Below are 25617 nucleotides of genomic sequence, written 5' to 3'. Positions count from 1 at the left end.
CTGTATGAGTCTGTTTTTCTTGCTGTGTTCATCCTTCTAGAAACTTCCATAATCAAAATGTGCTCATCCACCACAGCCTTCTTCCATAGAGAAAATCATAGAAAGGACGGAGGTGGGTAGAGAGAAGCCCCCATCACTAAACTAGCTTATGCCTGACCTATGAGGCATTTAAAATGTTACTTTAGCTAAAGTCAAAATAAGATGAAAGTCTTGTCAGTGGGACCTACAGGGTTAAGAGGGGCTCTAAGCACTGGGATCCATATGGGACAGTTCTCTTCCTTGGAGTATTTTTATAAAGTCTGGATGTCCCTCTTCCCTGGAATGTATAACTGTGAGGGATTATCTCTATTCGGTTAACTGAGATGGGAAGGCACACCCACTGTGGGCAGCGGGATTCCTCCGGCAGGGTCCTGGAGTGAATGAAAAGGCGGAAGTCAGGGAGAAGGGAGCTGAGCACGTTACCCAGCAGGACTGATAAGGGGATGACTTGACCACGGGCGTGGTTACCAGGTGTTTGGAAAGGTCTGCACTTGACTGTGTGGTGTGCTTTGATCTAGCAAGGAGGAGGTCTTTCGCCCCGCCCCTTGGCATTGTTATAAAAAGTCCTTTTGAAGAGACAGAAGGGGCCGTTGGGTATTGACCCAGGTCCTCCCAAAGCTATCCTGTGTTTCCGTCTGTCTCCTCTCCACTATTTTTTTTTTTTTTTTGAAATCTAAAATGTTTCTTATTCCTCTCAACTCCTCATAGGAACCCTATAAAAAGGTGGGAGCTGGCCTCCCACAGATGGGGCCCTGAAGAGGGACTTAGGTTCAGGGGCCCCCCACACCCCACTCCCTGAGGAAGGAATGTAACCAGCTCTCTCTCCTGGTGCTGGGATCGCCTGACCATGAGGGGGCTGCACCCTCTGTGAGCCAAGAACAAGCTCTTCCTCTCTTCAGTGGCCACTGTCAGGGAATTTCATCACAGCAACAGGAAAGGGGCTGGGACCGATCAGCCAAGGGGACCGGTCCACCAGCCAATGATACGGACAGGCTGAAGCAAAAAGTGGGGGCCACTGTTCGTGTGACTGAAAAACTCCAGGGAGGGAGAATGTGGAGAGTGGCTAGAGAATGGTGTTCTGGGTTGTTGGAAACATTCCCTGACTTTTCTTCAGCCCCACTCCGGGTGTTTGCTCTAGGTTCATAGCAATGAGATGGCTGCAGACAGCAGCTTTGGACTTTTCCCTACTGTCTGAACAACACCCATGGAGCTGAAGCGTTTCCTTCCATAATGACTGGGTAGGAGGAGAATTAACTGTACAAGATAATGGACAATTGGTCAGGAACAGGGGAGGGAAAAAAGCCCATAGAGTATCCAACCATCATCAAGCAGGTATGCCCAATAAAAATTGATGCTGCAGTCAGGAGTGTGAAAGTCTCTCCCCTCCCTTCCTCCCTCCGGGTCACCGGAGCTGAGTGGGAGGTTAGGGCCACACCATCTCCACAGATGGAGGGTGTGGGAAAGGTGACTCCCCAGAGAAAAACCAGAGAGCTTTTACCAGAAGGAAAGACAGATGCTGGGCAGAAAAACTCAAAGCACTGTCCACATCGGGCCTTCTGCTCTAGCTACACCTTCCAAGAGCAGGAGCAGAGTAACGGCTCTCAGAGCCATTGCCCAACTGTGTGGAGACTCATCTCATCCGGCCGGCATTCGCTGGGCACCTGCTCAAGCACAGACACTGGACTCGGCTTTGAAATTCGAATCCCGCTATGGGAGACCCCGGGAAGTCTGCCTGATGGGGACCAGAAGCAAAAGCAGGCATGGGAGGAAACTATGAGGGACGCACACACACACACACACACACACACACACACACACACACACACACGGCACCCTGCAGCAGGGAGAGTCGGCTGGCTGTGAGGGGCTGACGTCCAGGGAGCACAGTTCCCATCCGCTGCCCGCTCTGAGCGCAGCTCAGGCGGGCGGACGTCTTGAAGCGGCTCTGTCCCTGCCCACAAGTTATGGGCCGAGGCAGATGCAGACATAAAATCGCTGGCCTCAGCTCCTGGATCAGCAAATTAGCTCTGGCAAACGGCAGGACAGCTGCAATCAGCAAAACAGCTCCCTGCACGTATCCTGATATGTAACCCTAGACCCATGCTGCTAAATATAAGAGACAGTTTAGGGCGACCGACTACTTCCCTGATCTAAAATAGCATCCATATTCATGGTTTACTACCAATCCTGGAAAAAAAAAATACATGTTCCTGTTATTATTAGCCGCTGGGAGTTATCTTAAAAGTAGATGCCTACATCCAGACATTTAATCCCTGTTCTACTGAACCCAGAATTAGAGATGCCATTTAAGTGCTACTTGTCATCACAGAGAAGTCACACAGAAGGAACCCCCCTCCCAAACACTGATCGTCCCTTATCAGAGGTGTGGAGAAGGAAGCAGCTTCGAGCCTTGTAAAGCATCCGAATTTCGGCCCGGTACCTGTTTCCGAAGCGTGGATGAGCCCCCAGTCAAACTGACAGTGGCTGGACCATGATGCTCTTCCCACATATAGGTGGTTCCCAGTCCACACCCACACAGCGGGCCATGGACGAGCCCTAGCAATTTCCCAAGGAGGCCACTCCTAATGCTGCCTCAAAGTGTTCACTCCCAGGGGTCGGGGGGGGGGCAGGTGACACAGAATTCACGGAAATAGGAATGAGTTGTTTGACTGCTTAGAAGGGTAGCAAAGGGTCTGATGAGCAGTATGAAAGAGGACCTCACACAAATTGCCACACATAAGAGAGAAGGTAAATAAAAAAATTTTTTTAACCTTTTTAGAGCTTTATTAGGAGGAAGGAGAGAGAGAGAGGCAGAGAGGCAGAGACAGAGAGACCTCACGGAGGGAAAGTATAGAGAGAGCTTAAATAAAAATTCTAATGTCCATATTTTTTCAAAACAGAGTTTCTCTCTGTAGCTTTTAGAGCCTGTCCTGGAACTCACTCTGTAGACCAGGCTGGCTTCGAACTCACAGAGATCCACCTGTCTCTGCCTCCTGAGTGCTGGGATTAAAGGCATGCGCCACCACCGCCCAGCAATGCTGGTCTTATTGGAGGAAATGTGTCACTGTGGAGGTGGACTTTGAGGTCTCCTTTGCTCAAGTGTCCCTCAGTGTGACACTCTGACCACATCCTATTGCATTCATATCAAGCAGCCAGCACCATCTCTGCCTGCACGCCGCCATGTCCCACCATGACGATAATAGATGACCCTGACACTGTAAGCCACTCAATTAAATGTTTTCCTTTATAAGAGTTGCTGCGGTCATGGTGTCTCTTCACATAAATAGAAACCCTAAAACAGGTTCCCTCCTCTCAGATGACTCTAGCTTGTATCAAGCTGACATGATTGGCCAGTTGAAGAGAACCAACTCCTGAAAGTTGTACTGTGGCCACCACATGAACGCCATGAGACAGGGACATCCACACTATGCAACATACACACACATGCACACATACACACATATGCTAATAATAGATAAACACAGTAAATGCTAGATACAATTTATGTAATTTTCATTTGGCGCCGGTTTTCTCAGGCATAATATAGGCTCTCTGGCGGTAGGGGCCATGCTGAGTGTGTTCACCTCTGATTCCTAGAAAAGGCAGGAGGTGGCACAAAGACTTTCCATGAACATTCATTGGATGGATAATGGATGGATGATGGATGGATGGATGGATAGGAGGATGGATGAAAGGATGGAAGGATGGATGGATAGATGATGGATGAATGAGTGAGTGAAGAAGAAATGGAAGAGAATGTAATTGAAGGTTTCTCCACCATCTTGTCATTGTTAACCAACAGAAAACCTAAATTTTAAGTCAAGGTGAAACTAAATCTAAGTGTTAGCTGAACATTCCATCTCAAAACACATTCACTTTTTTCTTTATCACTTATCACGACAATTCAGCAGAAGGACGAAATGAAAATGCATCTATACAGAAGTTATTTCAAGATAACGTGCCTATAAATCTCCTGAGTGGCCTTTCCCAAGCCTCCTTTGAGTTTAGGCTGCCCTCTAGTGGGGAGCGATGGAAAAGGGCACTCTAGGGTATTGCTTTGCTGAATGGCACTGGAAAGAATTGTGTTGTCAAAGTTCCTTCCCAGGGGGTGGGGGGGTGAGGGGTAAGGGGGGCGGGGGAGAGATGTAACTAATATCTACCTCTTCTCCTAAGGACCCAACGGCAAACCCAGGCCCAAATCAGCCAAAGTTCACTCTGGGGAACCGATGAGTTTATCGGGCTTCCTTACAGAGCATAGGTGAGGGGTACTTACAGGGGTGCGGGTGTTCCCCCCCTGAACATGCCTCACCTGAAAAGCCTTTACCCAGAAAGGACAAAAGCTTCCTCTAACATAGACTCCCTACCCTACTCTTTCCTCCATGTGTACCCTACACACACACACACACACACACACACACACACACACACACACACACACACAAATAGCACCTCTCCCAGGTCACATGCAATGAGGCTGGGCTGTCTAGCAGATGGGAGTGCACCTCACTTGTACCCACATGTACACCTGTACCCACATCCTCACCTGTGCCCCACCCCACCCCACCCCTATATGGAAACCAACAAGCCCAGCTGGGATGATCTGCTAAGAGGGGCAGCTGAATGCCCCAAGATGGCAATTACTTCTCTCAGAGGGCGTCTGCTCAAACAAAACGGCATGGCTTTGATACGGCAAAGCAGCAACAGGAGGCTAGGCATGTGGGTGGGTGGTTCAGTGCATGTTTACATGTGCAGCTGAACCCCAGACCAAAGGAACCAGAAAATGCAAATTAGCCTCGATATGTTTTTGATGTATCAGTGCTGGGAAATGGCTCTACAGCATCGGGTATTAAGTACTTGGTGATGCGCTACAGCATCAAACATGCTTGGGAACCAGCTTGGGGGGCGGGTCTCATTTGCTCACCTGGGTCACTAGTGAAAAATCACTGCGGTACAGGCCAACACTTTTGAACTAGACTTTAGGCTGATCACTGCAGTGGTTTTCAGTCTCACTGATCGGTCTCTAGCCTGGAATGCCACAAGAGTGGCATTCACACTGCTGTTCCTTAGAAATTCCTGATGTAGGACTGGAGAGATGGCTCAGTGGTTAAGAGCACTGGCTGTTCTTACAGAGATCATGAGTTCAATTCTCACCAACCACATGGTGACTCCCAACCATCTGTAATGAGATCTGGCGCCCCCTTCTGGCATGCAGGCAGAATACTGTATACTTTATTTTAAAAAAAAAAGAAAGAAAGAAAGAAAGAAAGAAAGAAAGAAAGAAAGAAAGAAAGAAAGAAAGAAAGAAAGAGAAAGAAAGAAAGAATGCCCCATGTAGATAAGGTAATCAAATGTCCAGTATTATGGAAGACAAAGGCCAGCCACAGAGCTGGGGGAGGTGGTGAACTCCTGAAGAGGACCTGAGTTCAATTCCTCAACATCCACATAAAAGCCAGGTGTGGCTGTATACAAACTCTTGCAGGCAGAGACGGGAGGAAGGAGAATATAGAGGCTTGTTGGTGACCAGCCTAGCTCAGGCTCCCTGTCTCCAGGAAGCAAAGAATGCTGGAGCAGGATGCCCCATGGCCTTCTCCGGCTTCCACGGGGACAGGAACACGCACATGTGCCTGAACCCACGAACCAATGCACATACAACACACACATTTCAAAACAATCGACTCCATTGCTCTGCAGTCTCCATATTCACCAACAGTGTTTGTGATGTATCTTTCCAGAACTTTCCATCCTCAAGAACGATGATGAGGTACCAATCATGGAGTGTTTTCTAGGGTCAAAAGCTAACCCCCTCTCATGAACGTTGACAATTTTGTGTCAGGACCGCATTCACGACTGGATCGCTGGCCCGGACTGCAGGGGGCAACACACCGGAAGGTTTTTATTTGGGCAGGGGTTCAAGAGAGACCCCCAAAATGGATTGCTGGGGAGTAAGCATGCATTAGAAGAGCTATTAGCGCCCTGGGCAGAGTGGTAACAGCATGTTGGAGCCTCAGAGGAGAGCTCAGTCCCGGCAGCAGAGACCAATAGCGGATACCCATTGCAGAAGTAGTCTCTCCTTATACATCTCTGAGGATGAGGGAAGCTTTCACAGCACAAGCCTGAATCCAGACTCCCCGATTCCCAAGCAGGACTTGGGGACAGTGAAGCGGGGAAGGCAGGGCTCACCAATACCCCTTTATATAAACTCAGTTCCCGTGGGAGAGATACTGGCAACAGGAAGTCTGTTAGCCAGGGACTCACCAAAGGTGTCTCTGTAGACTGCCTGTGGGTACCCGTGAGATGAGCAGGCTGCTGGGTTCTGATGTTACATTCAGAGAAGTACCATGGGAGGCATCTTTAAAAGCATGCTGTCTGTGGTCTACCCATTCTGTAATTTTTGTTGTCTTGGCAACTGTCCTAGTTAGGGTTTCTATTGCTGTGAAGAGACACCATGACCACAGCAACTCTTGTAAAGGAAAACATTTAATTGGGGTGGCTTACATTTTCAGATGTTTAGTCCAGTCCATTTATCATCATGGTGCGACATGGTGGTTTGCAGGCAGACACGATACTGGAGAAGCAGCCAAGTGTCCTACGTCTTGGCTTGCAAGCAACAAGAAATGGGGCTGGAGAGATGGCTCAGCGGTTAAGAGCACTGATTGCTCTTCCAGAGGTCCTGAGTTCAATTCCCAGCAACCACATGGTGGCTCACAAACATCTGTAATGATATCTGGTGCCCTCTTCTGGCCTGCAGGCAAACGTGCAGGCAGAACACTGTATACATAATAAATAAATAAAGCTTTAAAAAAAAAGAAAAGAAAGAAAAAGAAATGGTCTGAGACACTGGCCGTGGCTTGAGCATATATGAGACCCCAGAGCCCACCTCCACAGTGACAACACACTTCCTCCAACAAAGTCACATCGTGCTTATGAGATCATAGGGGCCAGTTACATTCAAACTACCACAGCAGCCATTTGCAAAAAGCACCCCCAAGTTCTTCTGCAGTTCCGGAGACTCGATCTAATTCTCTTACTTTTGGAAAGTAACTTTCATCTCAACGCATACATGAAGGAGGGAAGCAGGTACGTGCCCCCTTACTAAGAGCCAAACACAGCTCAGAAAAGACCTCACTGTGTAAAACCTCATCGCTCTGTACAGAGTAACTGCCAAATCAGAAAGGGGATCCCAGGAAGAGTTAGCTGAGATGCCAGAAACGAAGAAACAAAACCAAACAAAACATACTGTTGAGGTTTTCAGCTTCAGATATCTTTAGACTACTTTTCAGTTCTTAAAAGCTTGTATTGAATGTGTGTGTGTGTGTGTGTGTGTGTGTGTGTGTGTGTGTGTGTGTGCTCAAGGAGGCCAAAAGAAGGTGTCCAATCCCCCAGAACTGGAGTTATAGGTAGTTGTGAACATCCCTACCCGGATGCTTACATCTGGTCCTCTTGAAGAGCAGCAAGTGCCCTTGACCCCTGGGCCATGTCTCCAGCCCCAGACAACTCTTACTTTTTGCATCGGAAGTGACCACGTTAAAATAGTGAGCCAGTAAAAGCCGCACTCCCTTCCTACCCCAGTGCACACCAGGCAAGGCCCTCCATCACTCACTCCCCGACCGAACTCATCCATCTCTACCCCTTCCCTGACCGCTCACGAAATGGATAACACCCACTCAACCATGAGGTGACTCTTTAGCGTTCTCTGCCTCCTGGAAGGGAACAATCATTATGTCTGTGGCCTTGATTCAGTCATATGAAGTCAGCGCATCAATCTGAATCTGCACTCTCTCTCCAAGTTCGGCTTTGTATCAGTCATCACTGGAAAAACTCTGAATAACATTTGTACAAAACTGTTAAAACAAATCTTATTATTTTGAAACTTTGCACTTTGGGGGACCCAGGTACCCCGGCCACCCCATCTGTCTGTGAGGATTCTCTATGGCCTGTGAGCAGACAGTGTGCTGCTTTTCCTCACCCAATCTCTACTTTTTAAAACGATTTATTTTTATTTTATGTATTTGGATGTTTTGTCTGCATGGATGTCTGTGCACCACATGTGTGCAATGCCCGTAGAGGCCAGAAGGGGGCATCAACTTCTCTAGAACTGGAGTCACAGATGGTTGTGGGCAGACATGTTGGTGCTGGGAATTGAACTCAGATCCTGAGAAAGAGCAACCAGAGCTCTGAACCACTGAGCCATCTCTCCAGCCATCAACAAATGCTTTGTTCTGTTTTGTTTTGTCTCAGACAGGGTTTCTCTGTGTAACATTCCTGGCTGTCCTGGAACTTGCTTTGTAGACCAGGCTGGCCTTGAACTCACAGAGATCCAGCTGCCTCTGCCTCCTGAGTGCTGGGATCAAAGGTGTGCACCACCACTTTCTGGCTCAACAGATACTTTTAGGTGAGGTTTCTGTAATATCTGTTAGTAGAGCCTGAAGGTTATTGGCTTTAAATGTGTTCACTTTGGTTGAGGTCTCTTTGGAGTCAATGGAGAGAACTGAAGCTATTTTTGATACTGAGATATTGACAAGTGTCTTTTTTGAAAAAAGAAAAAAATAAGTAACACAATGAGCTTGGGCACAGCCTTGTCTAGCATGCACAAAGCCATAGATTTGATCTCCTGTACCGTAAATAAAAACAAGTACCACAAAAAGTGACCCCACAGAGACACTAAGTAGACATCTGTAAATGGGGAGTCCACCCTACCTGGACTTTCCACACAGGCCAGCAGCTGATACAAATGTTAGTTCTCCTGTCCATGAAATGTAACATAATACAGCAAGATTCCAATCAGTAATGATCCAGACCTCTGATCCTCAACTCTATCTCTTTGAGATCTTACAGGGTGTATGTCTGTGGGGGGCCTGCCCCTACTTTTTCCCTCGGGGTACTCTTGAGGAGGAAGAAGTGAGAAATATGTAGATAGAAATATAGAGGAGAGAGAGACAGTAACATAGGATAGCCTCGGGAGGGCCTGGGTCAAAAACCCACCAGCCCCTTCTGGCTCTACTAAAGGTCTTTTAAAGGAATGCCAAGGGGTGGAGCAAAAGACCTCCCCCCCCAGCACAGCCAAGTGCAGACCATCACAGACACCTGTAACCATGCATGTGGTCCAGCCATCCCCTAATGCAGCCCTGCTGGGTAAAGCAAGCTCAGATCTCACTAGGAAACCTTTGTGGGTTCCCATATATGTTGAAGTCAGTTTTGAGAGTACAGTGCAGCATTTTTTTAGATTACCTCCAACTTATCTTCTAAGTTCATTGTACATCTATCCAGTGCCTTCAGGGGATGCAAGAACAAACAGACAAACTGAGCCTTAAAATACTCCGAGGTCCGAAATAACCAAGATGTCTCTCTTTGAAATTTCAATGTGATTTCCTGGAATTTAATTATTAGAATCATGTTTAGGGCAGATGCCAAGCTACCTCTAATACTTTAAAAAAAAATTACTTGTCAACTATTGGGAGTTAGTTCTTTCTACCAGTTAGGTCCTGGGGCTTGAACTGCAGTCATCAGGCCTGGCTGTAAAGGCCTTTACCCACTGAGCCACCTCTCCAGCCAATCCCTCTGACTCTTAGGTTGCTTGGTCCTCTTGGAAAGGGGCTAGTGGCTAGCATTAGCCTATGAGGTATAGTTCTACAAGTAAGGAAGACACGCCCTTTCCCTCAGACAACACAGTCTTGAGAAGAGAGCTGAGCAAAAATCTCAGCACCCACTTACCTTCTGCAGCAGGCATCCCTGAAGCAGGGCTCACCTGTGCAACCCCGGGAACCGGATTGTCTCGTTGACTGGAAAACACTGAGCACATCTTCGGGATATGCGCACGGTGTTTGGCATCGTGGGATTGTGCTATTGCCGTTATCTGAGTAAGAGCAGAGGCTTCCTTGGCACATCAGAGCATGTGCGGAGCTCAGAGAGACTCCTGCCTTCGGCCCTGTTCTATTCTCAGCTGCCCAGCTGTTTCAGAAAAGAACCCATAGCCCCGGGGCTCCACGCCGATGACGTGAGGATAAAATATAAAAGAAAAGAAAAGAAATAAAATATAAAATAAATAAATAGCCAACCTCAACCTCACTGCGTAGGCATAGCATACATACATACATACATACATACATACGTACATAATACAGGAAAGGCCAAATGGTCAACCTCCTTTTTAAATAAAAAAAAAAAAGGAAAAAAAAAAGAAAAAGGGGGCTGCCGTAAATTTTCTTTTTAATATCTATCTATCAATATCAATAAATTTTTATTAAAAAAAGTCCAGCAGGGATGGATGGATGGATGGATAGATAGATAGATACATACATACATACATAATATAGGAAAGGCCAACTGGTCAACCTCCTCTTTCAATAAAAGAAAAAGAAAAAGAAAAAAGGGGCTTCCGTGAATTTTCTTTTTAAATATCTATCTATCTATCTATCTATCTATCTATCTAAATTTTTATATTAAAAAAGTCCAGCAGGGATAAATAAATAGATAAGTAAGTAAATAAGTAAATAGATAATAGATAGATAGAGAGAGATAAATAAATAAATAAATAAATAAATAAATAAATAAATAAATAAATAAATAAATAAATAAATCTAACTAATCTCGCTGATGACGTGAGGATGTCGTCAGAACCACAGTTAGAAAAACAGCTCATCTGTTCCAGCTTGGCTTATTCAGTCCAGCAGGCACATTCAACAGTCCTGACTCCACTGAGTAAATTCGGATTGTTGGTCATTAGTTCCAGAAAATCTTCCCTGGCCCCCACACAGCCCTTGCCCTGGCTGAGGCACAATCCTTTGCCTTCCTGTGACCCGCTCCTCTTCTATGCTGTATTCCTTTAGAATTTGGAGCATATCTTATTTATTGTTGCTCATAGCCTCACTGGCAAAAAAAAAGAAAAGAAAAAAGAAAAAGTATATAAACATATAAACTAAAAAGCAAAAGCTGTCCTTCTGTCTTTTCCAATTTTAATCTCACTCCTCTCCTCATCCACAGTATTTGTTACATATTCTTCCAGAACTTTCCATCTTCAAGAATGAGGATACTAATAAAAGTGCCAACCACTGTGTGTGTCCTCGGGTCAAGATGCTGGCCATTTTTCATGAATGGTCTTTTTGTTGTTGTTGTTGTTGTTGTTGTTGTTGTTGTTGTTGTTTGTTTTTCGAGACAGGATTTCTCTGTGTCATTTTGGTGTCTGTTCTGGATCTCACTCTGTAGACCAGGCTGGCCTCGAACTCACAGAGATCTGCCTGGCTCTGCCTCCCGAGTGCTGGGATCAAAGGCGTGCGCCACCACCGCCCGGCTCATGAATGGTCTTAAGTGAGTTACAAAGCAGGCCTATAAGACTGGCGTTGTTTCTACGGCCATTTCCCAGTAGAAGCCACTGTGGAACTTACCAGATGTTAAAATCAGAATTTGAGATCAGGCAGGCTGACTTCAGAGCCCATGCTCGCCTGTTATTTTGTCAGTTAATACATTTTCATAATTTTTCTTTACGCTTATAAAGAGTGTGTGTGTGTGTGTGTGTGTGTGTGTGTGTGTGTGTGTGTGTGTTCACCAGCATGTAGGTGCAGTACCACAGCACATGTATGGAGATCAGAGGACAACTCTGTGGAGCGGAGCTCTGGGGATGGAACTTAAGTTTGCCACACTGGCTTGGCAAGTACCTTTACTGAACCATCTTGAAGCTCCCCAACCTTCACACACACACACACACACACACACACACACACACACACACACACTTACCCATCTTTGACATTAGTTACCACTATGTAGCCCAGGCTGGCCCCAAACTCATGGCCACCCCCCCTGAGCTAGGATTTTAGGGGTGTCCCACTACATCCTGCTATTGACTTTTTTTAAATGTTGCCTCAATATGTTGTAAAAAGCAGTTAGCCGTTCTTGCACCAAAAAAACTTCTGGGGTTTTAAATTTCTCTATTTCATCAAATCTAAGATTTTTTTTTTTATGGCTAGAAGCATCCAATTTCAGAGAGATAAGATGTCTTAAAATGTGCATCTTAGAATTGGTATAATAATTAGAATCAATGCTTCAAAAAAGCATGCTTGTACATAATTTTCATGTGTGAATTTTTATAGTGATTCACTAGAAGTATAATTGTTCATAAAAATGAAGATTCTTTTTTTTTAAACATAGATACTGTCAAATTCTCTCTAGAAGACCATATGTTAGTCATCAGGGTCCCTGGTTCCCTTAACGAAAATGTGTCACATTGCAAGTAATAAAAAAAAATACTAAATAAATGTTCAGTGGATGAAATGCAAGGCATGGGCTAGGAAATCCAATGCATTTTTAAAAAAATAATAAACGCACGACAATGTTTTTAAAACGTGAGTGACAGTGTGGAAGACGAGAACATTTTAGTAAAAGGGTCTGTATCTCTACCGAAGCCCTAAACACTAACACATTTCATGCCTACTGTGTCCAAAGTCGTTCCAAGGCACCTTTCAAAATGCCTCATCAACAGGTCTTACCCTCAACTTCAAAGACAACAAAACCACACCGATAACCTTGTGAGCTCGGAATCGAACCCGGGAACTCTGCAGGACCAAGCGCCCCCGACCGCCTTGCCATCTCGCCAGCTCCTGGTTTCTTAGTTCTATTTGCCCTTTACAAAGACCCCCCCCATTAACTGGAGAGCGCACACACTGGGAGTGGGGTAGGCGGCCCCGGTCAAGGGCATCCCCGCTCAATCCGGAGCGGGACGAGGCGGGCACACGAGCGCCTCCTGCCGGCCGTCGGGAAGCTCGTCCTGGGAGCGGCCCGGAACGACCCACAGCGACTGCGCGCTGCGCGGCCGGAGGAGGCCGCGGGCGAGCGGAGCCCCTCTCCCAGGACGGAAACGGAAGTGACGCCGGGCTCGCCTGGAGCGCTCCGTCCGTGTCCCCCGTCCCCCCCGTGACCATCCTGCCTGCGCGGGGCCCGGCCGGAAGCGGAAGCTGCTAAGGGGTGGGAGAAGTTTGCCCGACAAGTGTCAAGTTACGCTCCGGCTCTGGTCGGAGTTGTAGCCGCGGCTGCCGCCGGAGCAGGTACAGCGGGGCTGGGCGAGCGCGCGCGCGCGGGGGCCGAGGGGCGTGGCCCGCGGTCCCGGGGGTCCCGGGGGTCCCGGGGGTGGGGGGTCCCGGCTCGTCCCTTCCCGTTTCCCTGTGTCGTCCACCCCCCCGCAGATTCCCCGCCATGGGCAACACGAGCAGCGAGCGCGCCGCGCTAGAGCGCCAGGGCGGCCACAAGACGGCGCGGAGGGACAGCTCCGGGGGCGCCAAGGATGGGGACAGGCCCAAGATCTTGATGGACAGCCCCGAGGACGCCGACATCTTCCACTCGGAGGAAATCAAGGTGCTGAGTCGGGGGGCCTCCGAGACCCCCTCCCCCCTTTGCGCCCCCTTTGCGTTGTTCCCGCCACATGCCCAACTTCGCACCTGGAGGGAGCTGCTGGCCCCGTCACCGCCCTCGTTGGCTGTCCGGGAACCTGTGCCTAATTACCGATAGGAGCGTCACCCAGGGCTCCGTGGAACATCATTAAGGAGAAAGCAGCTCTGGGACCGGAGTTTCAGATTCTTAATTAATTGCGGGGCGAGCGAGCTGTAATTGAGCACCGGCGTTTCCTTTCCCTCTTAGATGTAATTGATTGCACGGCTTTGCGGAAACTTGGCCTCAGCTTCAGGCCGATCGGGCGTTTGCAAAAGTTGGGCGGGGAGTCTGGGTGTTCGTTTTGGAGGTAAAACAGGGAGCACATATGTTAGGCTGAAAATGAAGTTGACTAGCTGACTGGCCCGGGGTGTTTGGTTCCAGACACTCTTGGTCCACCTTGCTAACCTCCCTTAGACCCGGCTGTTGCATTTGAGGTGGTCAGTGGCCAAGAGTCACTCCGAACAGCAGCCAGCAGCTAACTGCTACTCCACCTCTCCTTTACTGAAACAGTGACCTGGACTGGAAGCAGACCAGAGCAAACCATTTTTTTTGCAGGTCAAGCCTGAAAGTTCCTGCTTGAGCCACATCCTCTTAACCACAGCGATGTGGCCAGTGCTTCCGGCCCAGTCCAAGGACATTTGGTGATTTAGTGGAAGGAGCTAATTCCTTAGAATAAACTGCAAGTGGGAAGGTCGACTCTGACCTGCACAGTCTGTTAGTGTCTTGTTGCCTATAAATCCCCATTACTTAAACAGACTAATTTTCCTGGTCACTCAGTCGGCTTTTACTCACCCCCGCCCCCAAATTGGGCTAGGTAGATCGACATTATTATTCTTTGGCTCTTGATTTTGAGTCTAACTTTGAAGAACTCTTATGGAGACTGCATCTTGTTACTGTAACTCATTTTCCCGGCTTGCTGCTTTGGGGGAAAGGTGTGTGTTGTGATCTTTGGAGTGGTGTTTTCTCCAGAGTTGAGATTGTCCCCACCCCTAGAAGTAATTTTGGCCCGAGGCTATTTAAGAGGAAGTAAGTGTTGTGGCAGGTGTATATTCACCGTGCCCTCTGCTCTCCTTGCTGTGAGCCAAGTAAACTTTGTTTTAAAAAAGAAATGGGGGTTGTTGCTGTCCAGGGAGTGGGGATTTAAATGGCATTCCTTCTCATCTCATCAGTAGTAACTGGGCCGCCTGATCAAGTCAGAAATTCCTCCCAATTGTGGTTACAGTGATCGCTCTAAGGCTGTGGGTCACGACCCCTTTGGCAGCCTTCTGTGTAATATATATGTATGTGTGTGTGTGTGTGTGTGTTTACATTATGATTGATAACAGGAAATTACAGTTATGAAGTATCAGGGAAAACAATTTGATGGTTGGTTGGGGGTCAGCACAACAGGTGGAACCGTGTTTAAAGGGTGAGAACCACTGCTCTAAAACAATTGTAGATCCAGAGACTGCAGGCATCTTTTAGATAAGAGCAGATCAGCATCTGGAAGTGAAAGCGATAGACGCTCCTAAACTCCCCTCGGGGCGGTTTCCCATCCTAGAAATCTAGTCTTTGGCTTTTCTTCTGACTAGAGAACTGTTTCACCCCAGGGCTGGCTGTCGTCCTTTCTCTCTGTCTGGAGTCAGTCAGTCACTCTCTGAAGTCACTGGATAGTGTCGTTTGTCATAGTGAAGGGACCAGGGCGTCTTACTAATCTGTTTCTCCGGTGCTTGGTGAACAGCTCCTCCCTCGCCATCTGAATTTGCCAGTTGTAACAGCTCTGAGAGCGTCCATACCCGGAAGTCTTGCTTACTGGAGGGAAATCACATGTCTTAAACTCACCTTGGATTCATGGCAGTCTTCTTCCAAGTAGACCGTCTGTCTAGCTTCCTCTAGAGTTTTTGTGAGGTCCAGTCGCAGTAACAGGAGCTAATGATTAAGCACCCAGTGTGTGTGTCAGACTATCTCAGTCTTCACAGGACTGACAGAAGCCGTTGTTTTTACTATCTCCAAATGCAGGTGGGGAACAGACGAGTAGGACTAAGTGGTGAGAGCCGCCTGATTAGAGTGTGTGGTCGATCTTAGGCTGACAGTCTGGTGTGGGCATGCTGCCTGACCCTGAGTAAATGGCTCTGCTTCTTAGGCTCCAGAGAAGGAGGAATTCCTGGCCTGGCAGCATGACCTGGAAGTGAATGACAAAGCCCCCGCCCAGGCTCGGCCCACTGTGTTCCGCTGGACAGGGGGTGGAAAGGAGGTCTACTTGTCTGGGTCCTTCAACAACTGGAGCAAACTGCCCCTCACGAGAAGGTAACTAATGGCCTGGGACTCTCCTCCTCGTGTGGCCTTAGCTGTGGGTCTGCTCTCGTTTCTCTGGGTGAGCGGCGCAAAGTGTATTTTCCTAAGATAGATGGTGAGTGAGGAAATAGTTCACTCTATGAGGTGGAGTTCAGATCTCCACCCCAAGGGTCTCGGTCTCTAGTGCATGGTTGTGGAGGACAGCAGTGTCTCAGGAGGACATTTCTGAGCCATCCTCGACACTCAGCTGCCGTTTCTTCTGAAGAAGTTGTTCCCGGGGCAATGGAGGGATTGTGGGGCTGGGAACCTCGGAGGCCTAGATCCGAGCCCACATTGCCTGCCCTCAGCAGTCGCCCCGTGAGGGACTGTCGACCAGACCACCTCCCTTCTGTTACTTTTGGAAGGTTGGAAGGTACATGTTCTGAAGACGTTAGCAAAGATGTACTGAGACACTTCCTCAGAAACCCACACACTCACTAGTGACCACTTGTGATAAATGGAGAGCAGTGCCCTGCTGTGCCACCTGACGATTGTCAGAGCCCCTGTGTCCCCAACGGCTGACACTGAAGCGGGGAACCACTGGGCCCCGGAGCCACAAGTCAGCTCAAGTCAGGCCAAGAAATGGCCTGACAGCTAAATGGCAAGGGCTCAAGAATTGCTGGGTAGTTAGTTATACACGTTCGTGTGTGTGTGTGTGTGTGTGTGTGTGTGTGTGTGTGTGCGCATGCATGTGTGCGTATATGTGTGCATGTGTGCCCTGTTACACTGGCCGTCTCCCTGCCCGTGTATATATACACGTGTGTGCCCTGTTACACTGGCCGTCTCCCTGACCGTGTATATATACACGTGTGTGCCGTTACACTGACCGTCTCCCTGACCGTGTATATATACACGTGTGTGCCGTTACACTGGCCGTCTCCCTGCCCGTGTATATATACACGTGTGTGCCGTTACACTGGCCGTCTCCCTGCCCGTGTATATATACACGTGTGTGCCCTGTTACACTGGCCGTCTCCCTGTCCACGGAAAACTGACGAAGGGAAAGCTAGGCAGCTGTGTCTGCCTTTGTGGACCCCTCCTTGCAGATTTGAGAAGCATGAATTACCATTTGTTGACCTTTCGGGGTTAGGATTCTGGTTCCTAGTGTCTGAGCAGAGGGAGTTTTCTGGAAACTCTTGCCTGCTGCTTCATTAAGTGGCTGTCCTAGGTTGAGACCGAGACCGTGAATTGTCTGAATTGGTCCAACACGTCTGCTCTCCTGCAGCCGAACTCTTGGTTGTACCTGGAGCCAGAGGTCAGCCACCCCCACCCCCACCCCACCCAGCTGAAACACTGCTTCCTTTCTTTCTGCAGCCAAAATAACTTTGTGGCCATCCTGGATCTGCCTGAAGGAGAGCATCAGTATAAGTTCTTTGTGGATGGTCAGTGGACCCACGATCCTTCCGAGGTACTTTTCCTGCAGCCCTGGCCCGCTGGGTACCTGCACAGCCAGCAATCACCTCCCTTGTGACTTCCCCGCTGTGGCTCCAAGTTAGATAGCGCCAGCTGCTAGGCCGTTGGTATAATTGACCAAGAGTAGCTAGCCAGGCGGTGAGACCTTCCAGCCAGGAATTCTAGTCCTCTGGAAACTCCACAGACCTTCCATGTTATGATTTCTGCCTGTCTGTCTCTTCCCAGCCAATAGTAACCAGCCAGCTTGGCACAGTTAACAACATCATTCAAGTGAAGAAAACTGACTTTGAAGTGTTTGATGCTTTAATGGTGGATTCCCAAAAGTGCTCCGATGTGTCTGGTATGAACAGTTACTTTATCCCACGTGTGTGCAGGCTGGGGCCCTGCACATACTCTGTTTCCCTTGCCTCTCACACTTGAGCTAAAGCTGCCCGGCCAGCTAGATAGTTGTGGCTCTCTGGGCCAGAGCAGTTCATTCCTAATTCCGTCCGCTCTGGCTGTTGGAGTTTAACCCCAAAGAGGTCGTAGGTCACCGCCCTTGTCTGGGGGCTACTCGGTAGTTCTACTTGGCCGTAGAAACACAGCCAGACTGGATGATATGCCACAGGCAGGGCTGGAGAGGCCCTGGAGGACACAGCGGGTCAGAAATGAGCCAGCGCCAGGGGAGCTGCCAGCTCACAGTGCCTGGAGAATTGCAGGCGGACAGGTGATAAACGACACCTCAGTGACCTTGGCCGTCACTTGTGCAGCCCATTAGCCCCTTGTCAGGCTTCTGAGAGAAAGTGGCTCCCTGTAGAACATAGGCTGCATCGCACAACTCTCGTTTCTGGAAACCCGTTCTGTTCGGTCCTGGTAAACCAGAGTCTTCTAACCACGGAGCTTTCGGTGCCTGCGGTCCACCCACACCCCACAGGAAGAAACCCCCTGGAATGTCCCAGGGACAGTTGAGGAGAGACTGTGTCGTGGTGCAGGTGGTACACTTGTAGCGTCACAGCTGTAATGGACGGCTGGGCTGGGCTGGCTGTGCCTAACGGGTCAGAGTGTGGATCTGGCTTAGAGATCCAAAGCCAGTGCCCCTTCCTCGGGATCACTGGTTGTCCCCAGATGACCAGTCCCATGTTTCAGATAGGCAGAGGGTGTGGCAGGGAGGCCGTGCACACGCTCCTCGCACTGGCTGACTTGGAACTTCGTGGGCGCACCAAAAGCCTTTAGTCGGCGTGCACCTCGCGGCTGCTGAGCCCTCTCCAGCGCCAGACCTGTTTAGACACTTGAGTTTGTTTGTCTTATGCCATGTGCTTACTCCTCATGGCTCCGTTTTCTGCACGGAATGCTTTTCTCAGTTTTCCAGCTGAGATGTGGTTGGATCATGCAGAGGGAGCCCGACCTAGAAAATGATGTTGAGAAAGTTGGCAGTTCTGGGCCAGCTTAAGAGGTCAGGTGACCAGAACCCATCCTGCTGTTTGGATCGTGGCTCAGTACCTCAGCCAGCCAGCCAGCCAGCCAGCTGTCACTATTTGAGCTGCTGCTTCTGCATGAGGTGCTGCACTTCCAGAAGCTTCTTACTGTGTCTGCACAGTAAGGATACCCAGGCCTAGCGTGTGGAGCCAAAGAGTCTTTACCCTTAGGTCTTTATTGTTATTTATTTTTGATATGCCGGTGCCTCATTAAACCTATGTTATTCTGCCTAGTAGAACTTGTATCTTAGACGAGGCCACTTTTCCCGATTTGAAGCCTTGAACTTGCAGTGTTTGTCAAACCCAGCCTGCAGTAAGAAGGAAGCCTTTCCTCTGACAGGAGAGGTTAGTAGGTCATTAGGACTGGCTCCTGCTACTATGACCCAGACACCTGACCTTGTTACCGCTGTCTTTTCATTGGAGCATCTCAATTTTACCACTGAGGCTTATCTGAGCACCCAGATTCTAACGGTGATTTCACCCCCTGTTCGTCCTCCTTGGAGCTTGAATAGCTGAAGAAAACACGAGTCTGTACTGAGGGAGCGAGGACAGGAAGTAGGTGACGACACCATAAATCGCACGCAGCCCCCAGAGCGTGCGGTCTCAGCGCGTCCTGTCACCGTCTCCCCACAGAGCTGTCCAGTTCCCCACCGGGACCCTACCACCAGGAGCCTTACATCTCCAAACCGGAAGAGCGGTTCAAAGCCCCACCCATCCTCCCTCCACACCTGCTGCAGGTCATCCTGAACAAGGACACGGGCATTTCTGTGAGTACTCCGTCCAGACCTCCTCCGTGGTCGTGCTCACCTGCCCTCCTCTCTGCCTGCTGCTTACAAAGCAGCGGTGAGCACGCGTGTCTCCCGTTGTTGGGAGCTGCCCTGGTCCTGACACGGGGACACAGGCTGCCGGGGAAAGGCTGACGCCCATTACATTACATTTCCCGAGAAAATAGTTAACCACCTCCTCTTGGTCAGCTAGAGCTTGAGTTCCTCCTCCAGCCACAGCATCTTAGAATCAACTTTAAGGATCAAGTTGCTTTCGGAAACATCAGCCCTTCTGATGATTGAGGAGGCTTGAGCTATCTTAGCGCATTTCCTCTGAGAAACTGTTCAGTGACCTGCAGGAAGGAAGTGTGGGCCTTGAACAGCCAGCTGTTTCCGGTGGCTGACTTTCCATTCTCTTTAACCTAAGTTGTCCATTCCGCCCAGCTCTGTTCATACGGCGGCTCGGCGCGGTCTTACCCATTATCTGCTGCTGACACAGAATAAAAACTTAGAAGACCGGAAAGTGGTTTGGTGTAGGCCCAACAGCCATACGGCCCACAAGCATGGCATCTGCAGCTGTGAGGGCTTTTGTACCACATCTGCCATGGCAGAGGTGGAAAGGCAAGCAGGGGTTGAGCCCACTCCTAACAGTGCCCTCAAGATGACTGAACTACTCTCTTGACCTAATTCATCACCAGTTATACCATCTCCCATGCCACTGGGGATTAAGGTCCCAGTGCATGGGCTTTAGGGGAAACAGTCAAACTGTAGCAGGTGCTAAAATAACCACGCACTCGACACTCCACCCAGAAGTAGACTGCACATGCTGGCGAGCAGAGTGTGTCTGTGGGGGGCTTCCCTTAGAGCTATCACTCTGGACCACCAGGGTAGTTAGTGTTTGTACTCCGTCTCAGAAGACTCCCCTCTCTCAGGCACCGGACTCCCCTCTGCTGAGAGTCCATGCACAGATAGTGCCTGGTGTGGTCGGTCATCACTCTGTATCCAGGAGGAGGCCAGTGTAAGAACCAGCAAACTTCAGACCCCAGTGGCTGATCCTATGTTCAGTGCAGACCTCAGACAGGCAGCCAGTGGGGTCTACAAGGACCCTTAGCCGCTGTCCTCAAAGATCTGGGTGAAGCCGCTCCCCTCCCTCTTCTAAAACAGTGCAGAGGTTGGAAGACAGTCAGCACCCTCCTAAGCTAGGAAGGCACCTCCTCCGGCCCAGGGAGACATGACTAGGGAGAACCTGTGCCGGGACTCCTGACACAGGCAGCCCTGAGCACTAACAGACCTTGTTTCCAGTTTGGGAGTGCTTTCCACCTGGTCTTATGTAAGCTTCATGGTAAAGAGAAAGAGCTCCAGAGCTGGTGAGTGGCGTCCCAAGGTGAGGTCAAAGCCCGCTGTCTTGGAGGTTTTGAGAATTCTAGCACATTGTTGTTACTGTGGTCAGCCTCCTCTCATAGCTGTTTCTCATAGCCAACATCTTCCCTATAACTATTGTTCTGTCTCACCCATCCTGCTCTCTAAAGATTATGTACATATATGTCACACGGTTTTGTCTTCCTGTGCCTCCTGGCTTACTTAATGTCCACAGAATTCATCCTTGTTGTTGCAAATGACAAAATTCTCTTCCTTTTTAAGGCCAAGCCACATACCATGGTTGTAGTTTCTTTTCCCATTGCTGTAATAAGATTTGATAAAAGCAATTTCAGGGAGAAAGGGTACATTTGGATTCATAGTTCCAGGGTCAAGTTCATCCTAACAGGGAAAGCAACAGCAGCAGCAGCAGCAGCAGCAGCAGCAGGAGTTTGAGGGAGGTGGTCTCATTGCATCCACAATCATCCATAATAAATGCATGCCTTCTGCAGTGTCCCATCCAGGAAATGTGTCGAGTTGACAGTAGCAGCTATCACAGTGGTGTATGTATGCTACATTTGTAAATCCACCCACCCGTGGTTTAGTGTTCCACATCTTGGCTGTTGTGAATAGTGCTGCAGTGAACATGGCATATTGATGTCTCTTCAGCACCCAGATTTTGTTTGCTTTGGATGCACTCATGCATTACATGCACACGTATGTGCACACAGATACAGACAGACACATGGGTTGTGTGGCTGAATCATGGTAGGTAGTTCTGTGTCTGACTTTAAGAATCATCCATAATGCTTTCCATAGATGATACTGATCCAGTGTAGGCAATCCACAGAACTTGCATATCCCAAACATGATGTGCTCAAAGTATTAGTCAACTTTAAAAGATGACAGATAAAACCTGTAGTTCTTGGAAACCTCCCAGCAGCCTTTGGCTGAAGCAGCATTCAGCTGAGGCATGGTGGCCAATTATTCTCTTCCCGCCAGGCCTGCCCAGCAGGAGCTCTCAGGAGGACAGGGACAGAGCTAGCTAGCTCCTCCACCTCCACGTCTGTCCCTCGATGAAGCTAGCGTGTACTCTTATGACTGCAGGCTGTTTGTCCCCAGCAGACTTCCCCAGACTGCAACCAGAGTAGCTCATTAGGCTGCAGCTTGCCACCACTCAAAGCCCTCGAGACGACTGCACAGCATGGTGAAGGCCTTCCAGCTTCATTTGGAAAGGCTGGCCACACCTCCTGAGTTCGCTTTCAGCCTTCTGGGTGTCCTGGGCCTGCTGGCCGCTCGCTCTGAAGGCACTTCAGTACTGGAGTTCCCAGCGCTGAGGGAGGTGAACACTCCTCTCCGTGAGGCAGGGACCTCAGCTTTGAGCCACCACAGACTGATGGCTTTTCTTTTCTTTTCTTTTCTTTTCCATTTTAGTGTATTTTCTTAAAAGTTGGGAATGTGCAATGAAAAAACTAGCTATCTGGCCTCTTGAGATGGAACGGTGTGGCGAGGCAGCATCCACGTGTCCACTTCCAGAGTCGCCTACTGTTACCTGCTTCATTATGCAGCTGTAGAGACTCGATTTTACCATCTGCTTCTCAGGGGCATTTAGTACCCAGCATATCTTGTGTTCCTTGGAAGCATTTCAGTAGGTCCTTGATCTTCTGCCTCTTCTCTGTAAGGATGGGACAGGAGCTTTAAAAGTCAGTGAAAGATACTTGAGGAGTATTCCAGTGATGGTAGCTCCAACCTCTCAACTCAGCTGTCATCTCCACAGCCCAGCTTGGGAAGACTGGTCAACCTGTGAGCCTGTCTCCTGTCCTTGGCTACCCTGCCTGGGCCATGACATAAGGGAGGAAAATCGTCTTGACTTCCATATCTAACTTGCTCATGTCTCCCTCTGTTCTCTCCCAGTGTGATCCAGCGCTGCTTCCAGAGCCCAACCATGTCATGTTGAACCACCTCTATGCACTCTCTATCAAGGTAATAACCTGTCTGGCCTTAGAGCAGTCCCTGAGCGTGTGCTCTGAAGACCTGTCATTCTAGGACTGCCTGGACGTGCTGACAGCCAGAGCTGCTTTGGGGGTCTGACAGGCTCGGGCTTTACCCAGGAGCTTGTGTTTTCCTTAAGTCTGGTGATTCTCATGCTCTCTGGAGTCTGCGTCCCTGACTGTCCTGCCTTTTGGCATTTCCACCCTTAGGATGGAGTGATGGTGCTCAGCGCAACCCACCGGTACAAGAAAAAGTATGTCACCACCCTGCTCTACAAGCCCATATGAGATGCTAAGAGCCAGCCATGGACCACAGGGACAGCAGGCAGGGCTGGGCTCTCCACGTGCATGCAGATCCTCACTCACTCTCTGGGACATTTCACCCCTGCCCTAGCCCTCCTTGAAGGTTTGTCCAGGCACAGCCTCTCTAGAAGAGTCCAGAAATGGGAAGGGACAGCTGTTTGCAGTCCCAGAACCACAGTCCACGAGGCTAGTGTGCTCCAGACATCATCCCCCAGCTGGCCAGAGATGTCGAAAGCCAGACCCAAATGCTGGCACCTTGCCGGTAAAAGCTGGGGAGCAGGGACTGAAGCCACACAGAAATCCTCATCGTCTGTGTCCAAGGTCGATGGCCTGTCCCTGCTGAAGCCTGGCCGCGGACATGAGCAATAGTCAATCTTGCCTGCCCTTCCAAATCAAAGCAGTAGATTGTAGATTCTATGGAAACTCAGATGTCTGATTTCCGGATGCAGCTTTGCAATCATTGCCCGACACTGTGTGCACTAAGGACCTTTTTTAACTAGAGTGGCTGGCTGTCCAGTCCTACCGAAGGCAATAAGTCACCAGGATGGGACTATAGATCATGTGACTACACTCAGCAATAATTGTTGTCAACACAGACTTCAAAACCCACTGCCGTATTCTCCATTAAGCTGAATGATCCTGAGGACTGGCCACCATGGAAGGTTGTCCACTCCTTATTTCAACTGTAATGGTGACAGTGTTACCATGACAACTTTGTCAAAGCCCCACCCTCCTTTCAGTCCCAGCATGTGCTCTTCAGCTGGGGACCCGTGTCTCTAGTGAGCAAAGGAGGTCACAGTGGTTGCATTGCTTGTTCTAAAAGATCTGGAGCCCCTTCAGCAGCCTGCCGGATTCCCAGCAGGAAGAGTCCTTTGGATCAGTGTGAATGAACCTGTTTTACACTCGTCTTGGTTTCCATGGTGATGCCACAGATGTGCCCATTGGTATAGGTTCCTGTCACCTGTCAGCAGAAGTTACCATTATATCCTTTGTTCTTGCCAGAGAGGTGGGAACAGGCTCAGTGATGTCCAGTATTTGGCTGACCTGAGTTGGGTACCTTTTTGTTACTGTTTTCAAAACACTCAATTGCTGTCGTCTTGATGTGTAAGTTTCAATAAAGGTTTGTAAAACTAACTAGAGGAAATTTAGATTCTATTCAGTGTTTTTGAAGAAGATTAGAACTTCAGGCCTGCTCAGTGCACTCTGTAGTGAGTGAGACGAGGCGAGAACAATAAAGTCCCACATGTAAATGAGCTGTTGGGGTGCAGGGAGATGCTCTGGTGTTGGGAGTATGGGAACCTGAGCCAGATCTCCAGCACCCACGTGAAAGTCCCGTGTGCTTGGAATCCCAGTGTTGGGGTGCAAAAAAAAAAGCAGGTCCCGGCACTCACCGGCCAGCCAGTCTTGTTAACCCGAGTTTGAGGGACAGTGATGGAACACCTGACCTGTGGCCTCCACATGCACATTTAAAAACTTAGCTCCACCCACAAGGGGCCCAAACACCCAACAGTGCAACGGAAAACCTAGAGTCCACCCTATGAGTGACAGCCCCGGGATCACGGGTGGCTCCTAAGGGAGACGATTAGTGTATTAAAGTGGCAGAGAGCAGGCACACTCTCAGAAAATGAGAACATGAGTATTCTGTGTGCATATTTATTAAAAGATCTCATTTTCTCAAAGAGCAAAAGGGAGTCCCCAGAAGATGCCCACAGGCCCAGAGGTCCCAGACCCAGCAGTTAAAGGCAATGGGAGTAAATGACTTCAAAGAAATGGAAAAGGAGCAGCTGGGTTGCCCAACCACAGAAGTACAGGCACCTGTCCAGCTGGGTCCCGTGACCCAGGTCATACTTGCTCTGTTAGCTAGCATTCGCTACATAGATAAGGACTGGTCCCATGACTACGAAAGCTTACTTCAAGTTGCTTTTTAGTGAAGATGTATTTCCTCCCTCTGGAAATGTAAACACAAATTACTTTATAGAGCCAAAGATAAGGCCTGAAAATCAGGAAAATGTAAGGGGACTGCCGGATCAATACAGTGGTTTCTCAGTATCCCCAGGTGATGGTTCTATCTCTGCTCCCATTACGAAGGTCTCCAGCCCCTCAAAGCACAGATAAAATAGTCTATTATTTGCATATAAGCTATACACATCCTCCTTTATGCTTAATGCAGTGTAAATTTATGCAAATAGTTAGGCTGTGTTATTTGGGGAATGATAAAATATAAATTCTTAGTAAACATCTTTGGTTTGCATAGAGTGAATGAGTGGGTGCCAGGAGGCCCCTGGATGACATCTTTCTAGGCAGTTAATCTCAACAATCATAGAACTATATCTGAAAACACCGAATCTGGAGGACCCAGGCAAGGCCACTTCCTTCCCTTTGTCTCTGCTTGTGGGTGTGGACGGGAGGAAGTTGATAGTGCTCCAAGACTAGGTCACCAGCTTGACGAAGCCTCTGAGCCCACTCTTCACCCCCCAGCAGATGCAGATGTAAATCCCATGGCTTCTAGGGACGGCCTCTCCCTGAAAAACAAGAGGCGTTGGACTAGACAAGACGACACCTGGG

General features: G+C 49.0%; 1 protein-coding gene across 2 annotated transcripts; it reads left to right on the top strand.

Moving 5' to 3' along the window:
- The first annotated feature begins 12947 nt into the window (after positions 1-12947).
- Positions 12948-24186, top strand: Prkab1 (protein kinase AMP-activated non-catalytic subunit beta 1). Of its 2 annotated transcripts, XM_028856557.2 has the most exons (8): positions 12948-13076; positions 13215-13383; positions 15581-15744; positions 17086-17179; positions 17410-17524; positions 19272-19405; positions 22673-22741; positions 22960-24186. In XM_028856557.2, the coding sequence occupies exons 2-8, from the start codon at positions 13225-13227 to the stop codon at positions 23035-23037; spliced, it is 813 nt and encodes a 270-aa protein (XP_028712390.1). In that variant the 5' UTR covers positions 12948-13076; positions 13215-13224; the 3' UTR covers positions 23038-24186. The 2 variants fall into 2 exon arrangements, with proteins under 2 accessions (XP_028712390.1, XP_037054530.1); XM_037198635.1 differs by lacking the exon at positions 12948-13076 and having other exon boundaries at positions 13128-13383.
- The last annotated feature ends 1431 nt before the right edge of the window (positions 24187-25617 follow it).

The sequence above is a fragment of the Peromyscus leucopus genome, chromosome 23 (genome assembly GCF_004664715.2).
Source record: "Peromyscus leucopus breed LL Stock chromosome 23, UCI_PerLeu_2.1, whole genome shotgun sequence".
Taxonomy (NCBI): domain Eukaryota; kingdom Metazoa; phylum Chordata; class Mammalia; order Rodentia; family Cricetidae; genus Peromyscus; species Peromyscus leucopus.
This window is presented reverse-complemented; position numbering and strand designations above follow the sequence as displayed.

Coding starts and splice junctions, on each gene's coding strand:
- Prkab1 (XM_028856557.2), top strand. CDS start 13,225: ATGGGCAACACGAGCAGCGAGCGCGCCGCGCTAGAGCGCCAGGGCGGC. Junction 13,384..15,580: donor TCCACTCGGAGGAAATCAAG/GTGCTGAGTCGG, acceptor TCTGCTTCTTAG/GCTCCAGAGAAGGAGGAATT. Junction 15,745..17,085: donor AAACTGCCCCTCACGAGAAG/GTAACTAATGGC, acceptor TTCTTTCTGCAG/CCAAAATAACTTTGTGGCCA.